Genomic DNA, 17410 nt, shown 5'->3' on the forward strand with positions numbered 1-17410 from the left:
TACCCATAGGCCCCCACCTCTGAAGAGATGGGGGGAGATATCTTTTCACATGTCTTCTCTGGGATTAAGAGTGATCGTTCTAATTTCACAACATTCAGATTTGGTTGTTTCATTCTCGTTATTCTTTCCATTTACATCATTGTAGTCGTTGTGTATGCATTTTCAAAATAGAAACCCTTTATCGACCTGTCCCTGGAGCCTATTCCAAGACTGTCTCTGAACTTCAGTTCCCTCATCTGTAAAGTAAGAGGGTTGGGTTCGTTCTGGTTCTCCATCTGTCTTACTTTTCTTGCAGGGCGCAGCTCTGAAGTACCTTCCCAATATAATTAATGATGTCAAGATGGTGTTTGATCCTGTTGAACTCAGGTAAAGAGGAGTGAGTTGGCCATCTGCATGTAGCCTAGCCAAGACAAGGCATTGCCCCTAGGGCTGACAAGGGAGGATGCTGTCATCATTGACTTGACCAGCGTCTCTACTGAGCGCACATGTATATGTGTAGGGACACAAATGGACCAGAAGATGCACTCCGGGCACTCCTAACCTGCCTGTAGGGGCCATGTACCTAAGGACCAAAGGAAGGCACAGGGCAGGATCTTCTTGGTGTGGGGAGAGGCAAGAGGAGGGCCATTGGAGGAGGGCTGTTAGAGGTGGGCCAGGTTTTTGCAAGCGCCTGATGGAAGAGGATGTGTCGAAAGGGGGTGAGCGAGAGAAAGGAGTGTTTGTCCTGAGCCTCTGGGAAGGCTCCAAGAATCTAGTCTTCCTTTTCCCATTCAGAGAGAAGGGCTCCCTGTCAGCCCACGTCCCAGGGAGGGCGGGGAAGGCCAGGATGACCCTGGCAGTGCCGCCTTGGGTGGGGGATGGGTGAGGGAGGCCCCTAATGGATCTGGTTCTTTGTAGCATCCTCTTCAGCAAATTTATTCAAAGCATTCCTGATAACCAACTGGTCCGCCAGAAGCTGAACTGCATGACCAAGATAGTGGAAAGTAACCTTTTCCACCAGACGGGTGAGTGTCACACCAAGTCAACTCAAGTCAACTTAGCAACAAGAAAACTCCTGATATGGAATCAGAGGCCTCGGGTCCCAGTGCCAGCTCCGCCACTTCCTCCCTGTGTGACCCTCGACAGGGCGATTAGCTCACTTTACTCCTCTTTAAAAGGAGGGGGCTGGATTTTATTATCTCTTAGTTCTTTTCAAGCCCTAACCTTATGGTTACATTTTACTTAAGTAAGCCCTTAACCTCCCTGTGCCTCAATTTCTCCAAAGACAAAATAATGACCTCTAGGGTGCTTCTTACTTTGAAATCTAAGATCTTGTGATTAATGGAGGGCATCCCACCAATTTGAGATCATAAAACCATCACTATACTTTTACACAGTCATAGAACCCTCCACATCCCCTTTTTAGACCTCAGTTTCTTCATCCATAAAATTAGAATTTTGAACCAGATGGCCTCAGGGCCGTCTTACTGTTCACCCAGACACTTTGCTAAGAATTAGAGATAAAAAGAAAAAAATGACATAGTTTCTACATGTAAAGAGCTAAATTTTGCCAAAAAGGAAAAAAACGTAAGCTCAGAGGCCTCTAGGACAGGAGATCCCTCTAGGGGAATGGCCCTGGGGGTGTGGGTTGATGATTTAGGGCAGGGGTGGGGAACCTGTGACCTCGAGGCCACATGTGGCCCCCTATGGCCTCCCATGCGGGCCCTCTGACTGAGTCGAAACTTCACAGGACAAATCCCCTTAATAAAAGGATTTGTTCTGTAAAACTTGGACTCAGTCAAAGGGCCGCACCCAAGGACCTAGAAGGCCACATGTGGCCTCGAGGCTGCAGATTTCCCACCCCTGGTTGAGAGAAAGCATTCTAACATCTCTAGGACCCTTACTGATCCAGAGCTCAGTAAGAGTCAGAGATTTATAGATCTGGAATTGGAAGGGATGGTATCTCAGAGGGCAACTAGTCAAATCCACTCATTGTACAAATTAGGAAACTGAGGCCCAAGGAGGTCAAGGATTTGTCCAAGATCGTGGAGATTGGAGTTGGACCCATGTCATTAGACTGCAGAGTCAGGATTCTGCACCAAGGACTGAAATGCCAGCCAAGCCCCTTCTCGAGCCAATGGTCCACTATCCCAGAATGAGTCACCAGGGTCCTCGCTAGGTATCGTTTACAGGTGCTCCAGGCGCCCCAGGGTACCTGCTCTTCGGGGGAGGCTGAGGTCAGCTCCTGAGTCTCTGCAGTTCCCCAGACATTCAGGACTTCAGTCATCTTTCTGTGTTCCCAGACCCTCCCCCTGCTCACAGTGTGAGGGAAAGCCACGGGCAGACAGTGGGGAGCCTTTTAAGCACTTTCTTCTTATTCCCCGTGTAGGCTGTAACTTCAGAAACCAAGGCAGAGAGCTGCAAACCATTCATTTAAAAATAAACCTGCCCCTCTCAGGTGGTGCAGACAGCCTGACTGGCAGTGAAGCGTAGGCCCTGGTGGCTGTGATCTTGAGTCCCTTGTCATTTTACAGATGGAGAAACTGAGGCCTGGAGTAGTAGAATGCCTTAGCCAAGGTAACAGACCTAGTAAGTGGCAGAAGCAGCAGATGAATCTGGAATAGTTCTTTCTACTCTAGATGTGGCTAGGTGATGCAGTGGAGACCTGAGTTCAGACCCAACCTTAGAACTTACTAGCTATGTAACCCTGGGCAAGTCACTTTACTTTTGTATATCTCAGTTTATTATCCGTAAAATGGGGATAATAACAGCACCTCTTCCCAACTCCCTGCCAGCATTGTTGTGAGGATCAAATGAGATAATATTTGTAAAGTACCCAATACATAGTAGGTTTTTTAAAATGCTTGTTTCCTTCCTATCTACCCTGATGATACCCTCAGGTTATTATTTATTAAAGCAATTACAGATTTAGAGCTGGAAAAGATCTTCAAGTCCAGCCCCACCATTTTACAGGTGAAGAAACTGAGGCACAGAGGGGTTAATGGAATAAATATATTTATAATCATTCCATTTTGTCTGCAACCAGGAATCTTTACTAAAGGTCAACTCATGCCCTCCGCCTCATCCTCCCAGCCTTCCCGTGTGCTGGATTCTCCAGGTTCTGCCTCATCCTGTGAACCTAACTCTGACAGCTGCTGGTATAAGCTCATGGAAAGCAGAAATTGCTTCATGTCTGTCTCTTTGTACCAGTGTCTGGCACCATTGGATTTAATTTTACTAAATTATAAATAACTGTAAATACAGCAAACATTTACTAAGCACCTACTATATTTAGAGTACTGGGCTCATCGTTGTGGGGGGTAACATGATTAAATAAGACGGTTCCAGCCTTTAAGTAGTTTCCAGTTTACATATAAGACTCTGGCACTGATTGCTATAAACTATAATATCCTAAGTGTTACGCAAGGTCTGAGGGTGTTCTCCACAGAAGCAATGAAGGAGATGGCCCAGAGAAGGCAGTATTTGAGCTGGGGCATCATTGTTCTGCCCCAGATATGCTCTGAGCCAGGCTGAAGGCAAGATGGTGAGAATATACCAAGAACTCCTCTGTGTCCAACCAAGACCACCGGGAGGGCCGATTAGCCTTGATACCTTCTGTGTGACCCTCCTCTCTGTTTTATAAGCAGAGCCCCTGAACCCATCATGGCGCTGAAACAGGGCAGGGATGCCATCCAAATAGGGTGGAGAATCCACAGGAGATCTCCAAGCCCCCAGAGAGAGGGGTGATGACCCTCTTTACCCTCATGAGCCTATACAAAGTTAAAAGTGAATTCTTCCACTGTGACCTTGAAATGGTTTCTTCAGGCCTCAGTTTCCAAAAGATGATTAGAGTAGAAATTCCAAAAAGGCACCTTCCAACTCTAACATTCCGTAAATCCGAGTTTAAATTAACATTATATTATTAATGGTTTACATATATAAATATATGTTTAGTTTTAGTATATTATTATAGGATCATATGTTGTGTTATGTAGAAGAGATAATATTATATGTTAACATACATTAGTTTATATTAATTAAGTCCCAGCTCTTTTAAGTTATATGACTTTAGGTAAGTTACTTTCCCTATTTGGGCCTCAGTTTGGTTATTGAACATCTGTTGATCACGTCTTCATGGATCACAAAGTCCAGACCTGCCCTGCTCTCCAATTATGTGTCTGAGTTTATACATTAATTTATGTGAAGAATTATCTCCATTTTGCAGATGGTAAAACTTAGGTTGAGCGTGATTAATGATTTGTCCAAAGACACAACTCGGATCAGTTGAGGCAAGATCTGAACCCAAGTCTCCTCCCTCCCAGCCTAGGGCTGGGCTCGCTGCCTCTTCCCACAGAAATTTTATGTTTTTGAAGCAAAAGTTGTAAATAAAAGAAAGGAGAGAGTAACAGGGGAATGAAATGAGGGAGAGAAGGAAAAAAGGAGAGAGAGAAGAAAGGAAAGAAAAAAAGGACAAATGAGAAAGAAGGAAAAAAAGAAACGGAAGGAAGGAAGGAGAGAGAGAACAAAACACACATCAAGTGTGCCGATATCGTCTAAGCCGGCTGAGCTAGCCTTGGACCCCGGGGGGTGCAGTGAGAAGTCTCTGGTTTGGCCAGAGAGCAGAGCGCTTGCCTGTAGTGGAAGGCTTTTGCAGCTCCCAGCAGGCAGCGGTTGGTGTCCCCATTTCCTTCCTCAGAGTGCAGAGATGCTCTGCTGCCCCTGCTCATTGACCAGCTCAGCGGCCAGCTCGATGACAAGTCCAACAAGCCCGACCATGAGGCAAGCTCACAGCTCCTCAGCAACATCCTGGAAGTGCTGGACAGGAAGGATGTGGTGAGTGGATTCATTGCCTGCCCTCCCCGGGGCTGAGCCAGCCTTGCACTTGTCTGGGGCTGGGGGGATGATGACGCCGCTAGCTCCCTGTTCTCTCCACATGTCTGCGAGACCTCTTTGTGGGGCTGAGCAGGCCCCACTCCCAAGTGCAAAGTACCCTCAAGGTGGCTTTTTAAAGCCATCTATTGCACCTTATGCAATCTTGCAGCTCAGTCCAACTCACCCAATGTTGACGCGCCAGACACTGTTCAGTGCCAGGGTGCAAGCCAACGGAGGATCTGCCCTCGAATAGCTTACAACTTAATGTGGGGACATGGGGGTGACGTGAATAAGTAAATACCCGGAATAAAGTTTAGAAAGCAGAAAAAAAAGAGAAACCAGAGTGACTTCGAGAGGTTTGAGGAGGAAGAAATTGTTTCTAGGGACACAACTAGGTGATGTAGTGGATAGAGCACCGGCCCTGAAATCAGGAGGATCTGAGTTCAAATATGGCCTCAGACATTTAATAGCACACTTGACCCTGGGCAAGTCATTTAACTCCAATTGCCTCCAAAAGAAAAAACAATTGCTTCTGGGAAAGAGAACCCCAAAGGCTTCTGTAGAAGACGCGCTACCTAAGCTTGCCTTTGAAGGAATTGTGGTGCAGTGTGAAGGACCCTAAATTTGGAGTCCTAGGCTTGTAGGACCATAGATTTAGAGCTGGGAGGAGCCAACAAATCCATCCCACCTTATTTTTCAATTGAGGAAACTGAGGCCCAGAAAGATTGTCTTCCTTAATAATGTAGGATCATTGAGCTCAAGTTGGAAGTGACCTCAGTGGGCATCTAGTGTGACCCCTCATTTTACAGATAAGCAACTGCTATACTATGGAAATCACGTTCTCATTGGGGGTTGGGAGGGGGTGTCCATTCCTTACCAAGAATTTGTCTTCAAGATAACCACAGCTGTGACCAATCATGTCATAAGAGCAAATATAACCTCAACAAGCAGGCATCACAGGATTTTAGAATTGGGAGGGGCCAGAAAGGTCATCTAGTCGAGGAATGGCAAACAGCCAGAACTCCCAGTGTGGCTTGAACCAGATTAAAATATAATAGAGAAACGTATGTTGTTGTTCACTCGTGTTCGACTCTTCATGACCCCATTTGGAGTTTTCTTGGCAAAATACTGGAGTGGTTTTGCCATTTCCTTCTCCAGCTCATTTTACAGATGAGGAAACTGAGGCAAACAGGGTTCAATGACTGTCCCAGCACCACACAGCTAGCAAGTGTCTGAGGCTGAACTTGAACTCAGAGAAATGAGTCTTCCTAACTCCAGGCCTGGCAATCTACTGCCATCTAATTGCCTAGAAACGTTTGGCAAATTAAATAAAAATACAGTACAACATAGATAATGTTAATTTGTGGTTTTCTAAGTCAATATTCTGCCCACAGAGATGAATTTCTATGGGAGTTTGACCCTTCTGCTCTAATCCACTCCCCTCATGTCATAAGTAAAGAAACTGAGGCACAAAGAAAGGAAGCTACTTGCCAAGTAGCTTGTGACTGTAACCAATTCAAGCACAACAGAAAATGATGTGTGAATATTCTGGTATAATTACTATATGCTAATAGACTACAAAGGGGCAGGTAGATGATCCAGTGGATGGAGCACTGGGCCTGGAATCAGGAAGACCTGAATTCAAATCTGGCCCCAGACAGTTACTAGCTATGAGACCATGGGCAACTCACTTACCCTCTGTCTAGGAGACAGCTAGATGGCTCAGTGAATGGAGCTCCGGGCCTGGAGTCAGGAAATCCAGCCCCAACACTTCCTAGCTGTATGACCCTAGGCAAGTCACTTAACCCTGTTTGCCTCAGTTTCCTCATCTGTAAAATGTGATGGAGAAGGAAATGGCGAATCAGTCCAGTAACTTTGTCAAGAAAACCCCAAATGAGGTCACAAAGAGTCAGACGTGACCAAACAACAACAAACAATAGATGATAAAATATTCCCAGAACATAAAAAAATACCCCTCCTTGGTCATAAATTTGACCTAAAGTCAGATGTAATCCACACTATTTAAACCGAAGGCTTGATTTCTAGTTTTGACTCTATAACTGACAAGTTGGGTTCATTCAATAATGACTGAGGCAATATTTTTTGAACAAATGAATGAATGAGTGATAAGCCCTCTGCGTCATAACGCGTTCACAAAGGCCTGTTTTAGCAGCTCTGGTATTCCTCTCCTTTCTCCCAACGGTCATCATCCACACTTCTCAGCTGAATACGTTCAATGATTTTTTTTCTTTCTTTTTCTTTCTTGCTTTTTTTTTTTTTTAACAGTCTCTTTCTTTGAAGGGAAAAGGTCAGTTAGGCACTAAAAAGAAGCAGATCACTCACTAGCTGTGTGGTCCTAGGCAAGTCACTTAACCCCGATAACCAAAAAACAAACAAACAAACAAACAAAAATAAAATAAAAAGAGGCAGGCGTGTTCCATGCAGAGCTCTCTGGAATCCAGTAGTACCACTTGGAGTGAAATGACCGGCCTTTCTTTCTGTGTTCCTCCTTCAGGGCCCCACCTCGACGCACATCCAGCTGATCATGGAGCGTCTCTTAAGGAGAATCAACCGGACCGTGATTGGGATGAGCCGGCAGTCTCCCCACATTGTGAGAACCATTTATTACAAATTCCTAAACTTAAGTTGCTGTGTTTCTCAACGACCTTCACTTCTGAATATAGACTTCCTCTCCCTACCATTTCGGCTGTCCCCTGCATCCACAGATCTGACGATACAGGCAGTGTGCATACCCATGGTCCCTTGCTTCCGCAGAGGGAAGGAGAGAGGTGTTTTTTGTCCCCTCTTCTCTGAGCACCTGGTTTGTTTTGTTTTGTTTTTGCATTTAAAAAAATTTGCAAATTTGAAAAAAAAGTCATACTGGTCAGTATTTTCTTGGATTTGCTCATCTCTCTAGCTTTAGTTCCTGAATTAGGCCTTTGTACCAGGCTAGACTCTGCCCCCTGCAACATTTTTGGATGGAGTGATCACCTTTGCTTGATCTTGCCCTGGGGTTCTTGTGCTGACCTCTACCTCCTGGGGTTAGAACCCCCTGAAACTTTGAGGTTCAGAGTGCTAGATCTCCAGGGTCCTCCCAGGCATCTCAGGCCACGGTGCTAGGGACCTCAGAAACCCACGGTCTGGCTTACCCTGGTCTGAGCCCTGCAAAACCGGACTGGTCACTGCCCCACTGCTGCTCCCAAGGGTTTCCAAGGACTTCACCCAGGGGATTTTTCTGTCTTCAGACAGAGTCTTACACAGTACACATGTCACATCTCTAGTCAACCTGGATGAAGGAAACAGATAGAAGGGAAAATTAGAGATATACAGGGGGAAAGCAGACAGACCCATTAAAAAAATAAATCCACAGGGCGTGACAGATTCTTAGAGACAAAGGAAGATTTAGAATTGCAAATACATACTGAGGAATGATCTCCAGGCCTTCCCCTTTGCAAAGGTGGCTGGCTCAGAGCAGTGACTTCAGAAGTCCACTGGTGGCCTTTACCACTGGCCTACCCCATGGTCTGGTGGGCTGCAGAGTGCTTCCACCATCAGTCACCCAGAGGAGACAGCATATTGCTGGGATGAAGGAGCCAACCCTCCCAAGACCTGAGCACAAGCATTCAACACTTTCCACTTGAAGACTCCCATTGTCATAAATCTGATGGCAGTGAAGTTTTCCCAAGGCCTCCTGGATGGGTCCCATCACCCGTGGAGGTTCAACTTACTGTCCTTCTTCCTTTCCAGGGCAGCTTTGTCGCTTGCATGACCGCCATCCTCCGGCAGATGGACGATTTCCACTATAACCACTATATCAGCACTTTCAAGACCAGGCAGGATATCATTGTAAGTGGTCATCAGCAGGTCCTGCCAGCCATGAAACATTATCCCAGAATCAAAGGCTTCTTCATCCTTGGTCCAGGCCCATTTCATCACATTCAACACCCATTCTTAATATTTGCATTTATACCTTTTCATCTTCATATCACCTTTGTTTACATCTCCCATACCCACCTCCCGCCTTAGCAAAGAATGACAAAAACCGTTCAGTATAATTAACCAGCACATCCACCGAGTACGAAAATGTATTCACTAAGTATATGTGTATATGTGTGTATGCATATACACACATGTACATATATACATATACACGTGTCTTTGCAGGCATAGGAGAACAATACACACATACATGCATACATATACTCAATACACATGTGCATGTATAACCATAGAATGTAGGTGTAAAACATATACATATATACATACAATGCACATATGTACGCATGCATACACATATACACAATACAGATATGCATATATACATACAAAATATAGGTGCAGAATATATATGCATATACATGCATATATATACACAGAGAAAATAGACAGAGACTATATATATACACACATATACACATATATACATAATACACATGTGCACATATACACACAGAAAATATAGGTGTAAAATATATTTATACATATACACACAAATGTATGTATATGTGTATATTCTGCACCTACAGTCTGCTGTGTCTACATGGAACAGAGAGAAATAAGTTTTATCATCTCTTCTTTAGGACCAAACATGGTCAGCATAATACCACAGATTCTGCTTTGTTCTGTTTTGAGGTTCTTTCTATTTGCATTGTTTTGGTCACTGTGTATATTGTCTTCCTGGTTCTGTTTAATTCACTCTGCATCAGTTCATATAAATCTTCCTGAGCTTCCCTATGTTCAGAACATTCAGCTTTTCCCTAGTTTTTGGTTGTATTTGTTCACATAACACATCGGCTTTCGTGATTCGCGGAGAAATGGGGATCTGCTTTATTTCCAGTTCTTTGCCACTACAAAATATGTTGCTATGAATATTTTGGTCTAAGTGGAGACTTCCTTTCTATCTTCGACTCACTCTAAGGAGCATTTTTAAGCATTTTCCACCATGCCAGGCACTGTGCTGTCTACTGGAGGTATAAAATGAAAGACAAAGCAGTCCCTCCTCTCAAGAAGTTCATATGTTACTGGGAAGGTACAGTCTGTAGAGAGACTAGCAAACACCTGAGATTGTGAGAAGGGATTGAGCGTGAAAAGCTGGGTGGTCAGCTGTCAAAGGCAGCACATGACGTGAGCCCTTAGGATGCTGGTGAAAGATTCATAGAGATGATGGGGAAGAGGGGGTGCATTCCAGGCTTGGGGGACAGACATTCTTTGCAGAAGCCCACGGCAGGCAGGCGATGGAATGCCGAGTTCAGGTTTGAGATGCCTACAGGGATGACGACGAGGAGGCATTGGAGGAACTCCAGCAAGATAAATAGGAGAGCCTGGGTTGTAAGGCCCCCAGAAGAAGGCTCTTCCCAAAGCCTTGAACATCTTGCCCATCTGACTTTGGGCAGGACAGTAAAAAGGGGAGGACTTCGAGTTCCTTCTTGACTGTGCGACACTTTGAAAAAAGGGCCTGGAGTTAGGAAGACCCAAGTTCAATTCTGACCTCAGATATTCACTATGTGACCCTGGGCAAGTCACTTAACCTCTGTTTACCTAGAAGGCAGCTAGGTGGTTCAGTAGATAGAGCTCTGGGTCTGAAGTCAGGAGGACCTGCTACTGTGAAATGAGTACTGAATCCGCTTCATAGGACCTGGGTTCAGATCCTGTGACATTGGGTGAGTCACTGAACTTCCTTGGGTCTCAGTTTCCTCATCCGTGAAATGAGCTGGTTGGATACCCTGGCCTCTGGGCTCCCTTCCTGTTCCAAGACTGTGATCACATGATCACATTGCCATCTCCCTCCCTGGGAGTTGACTACATAGGGCCACCTGAGAAGTGAGCCCTGTCACCCAGGATAATTTCAACTCATTTTTGTTGAACAATAGAGCCCCCTGCAGGACACATTCGGTGTAGCCTTCCACTTCGATTTTGAGATGAAAAAGGTTTAATCTGATCTCTTGATCTCAGTGCTTTTTCCATTTCAAAACAAAGGGACAGAAAGTGCTGCTCTTGCACTGAGGAAGACTTGAGTTCGAATCTCACTTCTGCCACATAACTAGTTTGTAGTATCTCTGAGTGAGTTTCGTTGTCTATGAAATGGGAACAATAAAACCAGTATTAGGTACCTGTATTTCTAAGCACTTTACACTTTACCCCGTCATAGTATATAAATCTGTCACATGGGGACTGTTTCATACTTTGTCTTTGTATCTCCAGAACCTAGTATTGTGTCTGGCACATAGTAGGTGCTTAATTAATTCTTCCCGATTGATTGTATTCAGAACACAGTGAGGTGGAGGATTGCAAAGCCAATGAAGCCTCTTGCTGAGCAGTAACTTTCTTCTGAGCAATTCTCTGTTGTCCAGCTTCCTTTGGGAGCCCACCCACCCAGGCCTAGAATGCTCTGCCATGATGAATCCCCAGCTTCTTTCACATCTCAGCTCATCACAGCACCAGGTGCTGATGACTTGCCATCAATTTTGAATTTTACTATTTCTGTTCATCTTGTCTCCTCCATTAGAATATAAGCTCTTGAGGGCAGGGACTGGTTTTTGCCTTTATCTTGTCTCTCCAGCACCCAATACAGCGCCTAGCACAAAGTAAGCTATTAATACATATCAGTTGACTGTCTGAAGGCTCTTAACAAGTTTTTGATTGGTTGATTGATTCTATAAGATAAAACCGTTCATTACCACAGAGTATGTATGCTTCTCTCCATACCCATTGTCTTTTCCCTTTGTAAAGAAAGGAAGAAGGAAGGCGACTTTCCTCACGTCCTCTCTGAAGTCAACTTTGGCCATTATAATTACACATAAATGATGACTTTTCTTGGTCTGTGTTTTGTGCAGGACTTCCTGATGGAAACCTTCATCATGTTCAAGGATCTCATTGGGAAGAACGTGTATCCCCCGGACTGGATGGTTATGAATATGATGCAGAACAGGTAAAGGGGGAATCGCCTCCAACTGGAGGCCCTCGGGGCTCATAGCACAGTGGTCTGATGGGGCTGAGCCTGGGCTAGACTTCAGTGATGACGCCACACCCCACCACCTACCTGCTGAAGGTGATGAGTCGACATCTGCTGATGACTTCCCAGACAAACGGCACTCCGGTGTGATGAGACCTGAGTTCAAGTCCAGTCTCTGAGTCATACTAATTGTGTGACCCTGGACGAGTCACTTAAACTTTCAGTGCCCCCAACCATCTCTCCAAGATTTTAAATTACAATAATAGTTATTCATCTTTGATACAGTAGACCAAAGAAATCACATTTCTTTGACTTCTGACCCCCTCTCCCTCCAAAGAAGAAATGAGAACTGGTTTGATTTTTCCTTTGTATATTTGGAGATTAGCCTTGCACATAGCAGATGGGCAATATAGCGGAGGATAAGAACCCAGGACCAGGAGTCACAAAGATTGTCTCTGCCATCTATTAGTTGCGTGATCATAAACAAGTTATTTAATCTCTCAGGGCCTCAGTTTCCTCATTTAAAACTCAGACTGTAAGCCCTTTGATGACAAACTCCTATTTGTGTTCCGTTTCTGTGTCTTCAGTACCTGGCAAACAGTAGGTGCTTAAAAAATGCTTGTTGACTTATTGAAAAATAAGGTGGCTTAAACTAAATGCTCTCTAAGGTCCCCGCCACCTTGCAGGTTCCAGGACTCTAGCCAAGACTTGTTCTCCGAATGTAGGAAGGCCAAAGCCTGGTGATCATGAGGGTCCTTTCTTTACAAGGCCCCTTGTTCCCCCAGGGTTTTTCTCCGGTCTATAAACCTATTTGCTGAAGTTCTCACGAAGTTCTTCATGGACCAGGCAAGCTTTGAACTCCAGGTAAGACGCCACTATTCTCCTGCGTTACTCCTAAGCTGTCACCGTGGCCGAGAAAGCAATTTTGTTGGGAGACATCCCCTTTCCATTCCCTTCATCCATCCAGAAAGCATACTCTTCTGTTCTGTCATCCTCTGATGGCAGAGGCATCCGCCCACCTCATCCCCCCAGGGCAGGAAATGATCACTGGGCTTGGTTGCCTGTGGCCTAAACTTCTTAGGAGAACCAAAGGACTTTATGCCTGTCACCTTCCAAAGCAGGAGAAGTTATACCCAGGAGGTTGGGGGAATAAGGCCATATGCCACAAGCTATGACTTCTATGCACTTAGCAATTAAGAGGCAGTGCGGTGTGGGGGCTAGAGTACTGGGCTTGGAGTCGGGAACGTATGGGTGAATTCCACCTCTGAGACATTCCCTGTGTGGCCCTGGGCAGAGCACCCTCTTCTGCAGAAAGTTTGTCCTGTTCCCAACTGCTTGTGTCCTCCCTCCCAAACTACTCTGGAGCATATTTATTCACTTTATTGTTATGATAAATATGTGTATATATGTACACATGGGTATGTGTATATTATTATATAACACAACATAACAATATAACACAATTATATCCTTTTATTATCTAGAACATAGTAATATTTGTTATGTCATATAATTTATTTATAATTACTATATTATATGTGTAGTTAATGTGTTATATTATCAATATAATAGTATACATTATATTAATAATATAGTATATTATAACAAATTTATATGATCTATATTATAAGTATGCTATATTGTATTATCTAGGATATAATAATATATTATATTTATTGTATATTTCTATTATACTATATTATGTATTATGTTAATTATATATAATATATTATAGCTATTATTATATATTTATCAATAGTATTATATTATTATATGTTCTGTTGTACATTAGATATAGCATATTAATAATGTTATTATTAACATAAATATTGAAACTATTATATCGATATAAAATGTCATGTTGAAATATTGATTACATCATATATGACATATTATATCACTATATTGATATAAACCATATCATATTAATTGTATGTACTAGTTGTCTCTTCCATTTGAATGTAAGCTCCTTGAGAGAAGGAGCCATTTGATCATTTTTACTTGTGCCTCTAGCTCTTGGCACAATGATTGGCACATAGTAGGCACTGGATAGATACTCGCTGGTTGGTTGGTTGGTTGGTTGGTTGAAAGTTATAATGATCTCTCAGAACAATAAGCAACTTGTCTCTAAGTCATAGACAGGTTGGGGGAGGGAGTTCCCACGTACCTCAGTTCCCTGACCAAAGAAATCAGGATTGTTTATTCATCCAGTCTAGTTAATGGGATCACAGATCTTAGGGTCTTAGTTGTAGAGATGGATGGGACCTCCCAGCCATCTGCTCCAAACCCTCTCATTTTGCAGATGGGAAACTGAGACCCAGCATAGTGCTGACTCATACAGGTATAAAGGAGTGCCAAGATTTGAACTCAGATCTTCTGACTTCAAATACAGCATGACATTCCCCTCTACCAACCTGGTTCTATAAATCTCAATCCCTGAATCTCAACCCTTTTAACAGAGAATGGAGATCAGTAATGGACCTACAATGAACAGAAAGTTTTGCAGACTTGGGGTGGTTTCTTCCTGTATACTCAATGTGCGTCTTTCTACCATGTTTAGTTCTGATCCTTAATTACTTGGTTTCTGTTTTCCCCACCCCTACCTCACTGCGGAATCCTCTGTAGCTTTGGAATAATTATTTCCACTTGGCCGTTGCATTCCTCACCCACGAATCCCTTCAGCTGGAAACCTTCTCTCAAGCCAAGCGCACCAAAATGGTCAAGAAGTAAGTGCCCCCGGACTCTCCATCATGGTGGGAGGGGAAGAGCAGAGATTCTCACCTCAAGCTGTAGAGCATTCTTCTTTGACACAACAGTCATTCCTTCTCAATGGCTCTCCCATGATGTGGTCCCATTGGAAGGCATAGGAGAGTCTCTGTTCTTTCCTCGAATGGATGCCATGACCTTTCTCAGCGGGGATAGGGGATAGAATACCTGGTCCTGGGGTCAGGAAAATCTGGACTGGAGGGAACACCATCAGTGTCCCAAGATCAAATGCAAACTCCCTCGTCTGGCTTTTGGGGCCCTTCCCAACCTGACCCCAATCGACCTTCCAGGTCTTATCACACATTGCTTCTTTCCACACACTCAATGCTCCAATCCAATTTAAAAATAAAAAATGAAGGGCGATCATGAGATTTTTCTTCTTAAAAGAAAGTTTCTACAAATCTGGCACAGAGGAAGACCTCCCTCACGTTGGATGGATTCTCCATGGGAGCTATGGGAGAGGATGGGCAAAAGTCCCACCAGATAGGAGGACGTGGCTGAGTTAGGGTTAGTTAGGCCAGGCTAATGAGTTCATAAGCTCTTCTAAGTAGTGGGCCAGGATCCCCAACTCCCACCTACCCCCCATTCTGTTGTGTAACTGAGCACCACTAAATGTCATATTAACAGGATTGAATATAGTCAGCAACCAGGTGGTGCAGCGGGTAGAGCACTGGGCCTGGAGTCAGGAAGACTTGAGTTCAAATTTGGCTTCAGACCATTACTAGCTGTGTGACCCTGGGCAAGTCACTTAACCTCTGTTTGCCTCAATTTCCTCATCTGTAAAATGAGGATAATAATGACACCCACGTTCTAGGGTTGTCATGAGGATCAAATAAGAAGATATTTGTAAAGCACTTAGCACAGTGCCTTGGTCATGGTAGGTGCTGTATAATTGTTAGCTGTCATTATTATCAATATTGGTAGTAATAGCAGTCATCATAACTGAAGCTGAACAGAATTATTTATATCATTGAATTCATGAGCCCCCAACTCCACAGAGCTCATGTGATCCATTGTTTAAAAAAAATGGGTGTTCTTGATGTAGGATAAATCGTGCTGTTTTCTAATATATCGTTTTTATTATGAACTTAACAAATATCCCCAAATCAGCATTTCCATATATGGAATATGAAATAGAAGAATAGGACAGAAAGAAAAAAAAAAAAGAATTCTACACGAAGACCTAGAGATAGCCAGATAGAACAGTGCACAGAGTGCTGGGCCTGGAGTCAGGAAGACCTGAGTTTAAATTCAGTCTCAGATGTTCATGAGCCAAGTGACCCTGGGCAAGTCACTTAACTTCTGTCTGCCTCAGTTGCCTCATCTGTAAAATGGGGATGATAATAATAGCACCTAACTCACAGAGTTATTGTGAAGATAAAAAGAAATAACATTTGTAAAACACTTTTCAAACCTTAAAGTGCTATATAAATGTTAATGATGATGATAAAACCACAGATATCTATGTTCAAGTTGCCTCTGTTTTCAAGGGTATTCTAAGTTCAGCCTGTAACATTCTCAGCTGTGATGCTTAACTGTGCTTCTTTCTGGCCTAAGTCCTCTGCATTTTTTGAAAAAAGTCTCAGCGTATTTTCTTTCTTTGTTTTCCCTGAAAATATTCATGCTGATCTTCCTTCTAGATACGGGGATATGAGAAAGGAAATCGGCTTTAGAATCCGAGACATGTGGTACAACTTGGGTGAGTGTGTCTCTTTGGCAGGGCCACCCCCCAGGCATCTGCTCATTGATCCACGTTTTACCTATGCCTTGTGTTTTCATTGTTTTTATCTGCAGTCACTTCCTGGTATCCCTTTCTCCTCTGTTCCCCTCTCCCCACCCACCAAGGTGCCCCAGAAAATCCTTTAATCCAAGCCAGTGACCGGAGTGACTCATGTATGACAACCCCCAGCCCAGGGACTCCTGAGAGGCAGGAAGGTGAATCCCAGCACCTGTTCTCCTCTCCTCATTATTTTCATGACCAAACCTGAAATCCAGCTACGGTCAGGCTAAGCTGCTCAGTCTGAGGTGATGGCTTTCATCCCTCCAGCCTCTGTTGGCCTGCAAGCAGACCAGTGGCCCCATGCCATTGAATATGTCCTGTAATCTCTCCTTTTCCAAAATACATTGGTTCAGCCCAAAAACCACCTTCTTGTCTTTGGCTTCAATCCTTCACGTTGATCTCATCAGTGTATTTGTTGTCTGCCCCTTCCTTCAGGGCCCCACAAGATCAAGTTCATCCCCTCCATGGTGGGTCCCATCTTGGAGGTGACCTTGACCCCGGAGGCAGAGCTCCGGAAGGCCACAATCCCCATCTTCTTTGACATGATGCAGTGTGAGTTCAATTTCAGTGGAAATCACAACTTCCAGATGGTAAGGAATGCTGGACCCATCAGCCTGGCGAATTACCCATGCCATCACCCTTTGGCCAGCCCCTTTGTTCGGTAGATTCTGAGACTCAATCTCCTCAATCTGCAGAGTGTTCAGAGTTACAAGGAGCCCTTGGCTAAACTGACCCAGAAACACTTTGTAGGTGTGAAGGTCAGCAGAAACGGTCCTGCTCCAAGGACTGGGCAGAAAATATGCATTGTAGAGGGAATGTGGAAAGCATTAGGGACACAAACATGCCTCTGTGTGTGTGTGTGTGTGTGTGTGTGTGCACGCCTGTGCATATGGGGATAAAGGATATCTGTGTGTTTTCATGGATGCCTCTGTTTGTATGAGTGTGAGCATGTGACACACTATATTTTGTGCTTAATCATGCACACACACACATACATACACACATACATACGTACATACACACACACACACACACACACACACACACACACACACACACAC

The 17410-nt window shown here is 44.1% G+C and overlaps 1 protein-coding gene across 1 annotated transcript in view; it reads left to right on the forward strand.

The window, feature by feature from the left end:
• The window catches only part of DOCK5 (dedicator of cytokinesis 5), a 245450-nt gene that overhangs the window by 176925 nt on the left and 51115 nt on the right, over window positions 1–17410 (forward strand). Inside the window, exons 24-33 of the mRNA XM_027839938.1 lie at window positions 296–366; window positions 898–1004; window positions 4676–4812; window positions 7367–7462; window positions 8599–8697; window positions 11685–11779; window positions 12589–12667; window positions 14429–14529; window positions 16210–16268; window positions 16785–16939. Of these exons, the coding sequence (XP_027695739.1) occupies window positions 296–366; window positions 898–1004; window positions 4676–4812; window positions 7367–7462; window positions 8599–8697; window positions 11685–11779; window positions 12589–12667; window positions 14429–14529; window positions 16210–16268; window positions 16785–16939 (999 nt within the window). The remainder of the gene's footprint in view (window positions 1–295; window positions 367–897; window positions 1005–4675; window positions 4813–7366; window positions 7463–8598; window positions 8698–11684; window positions 11780–12588; window positions 12668–14428; window positions 14530–16209; window positions 16269–16784; window positions 16940–17410) is intronic.

The sequence above is a fragment of the Vombatus ursinus genome, unplaced genomic scaffold (genome assembly GCF_900497805.2).
Source record: "Vombatus ursinus unplaced genomic scaffold, bare-nosed wombat genome assembly UNPS02014837.1, whole genome shotgun sequence".
Classification (NCBI taxonomy): domain Eukaryota; kingdom Metazoa; phylum Chordata; class Mammalia; order Diprotodontia; family Vombatidae; genus Vombatus; species Vombatus ursinus.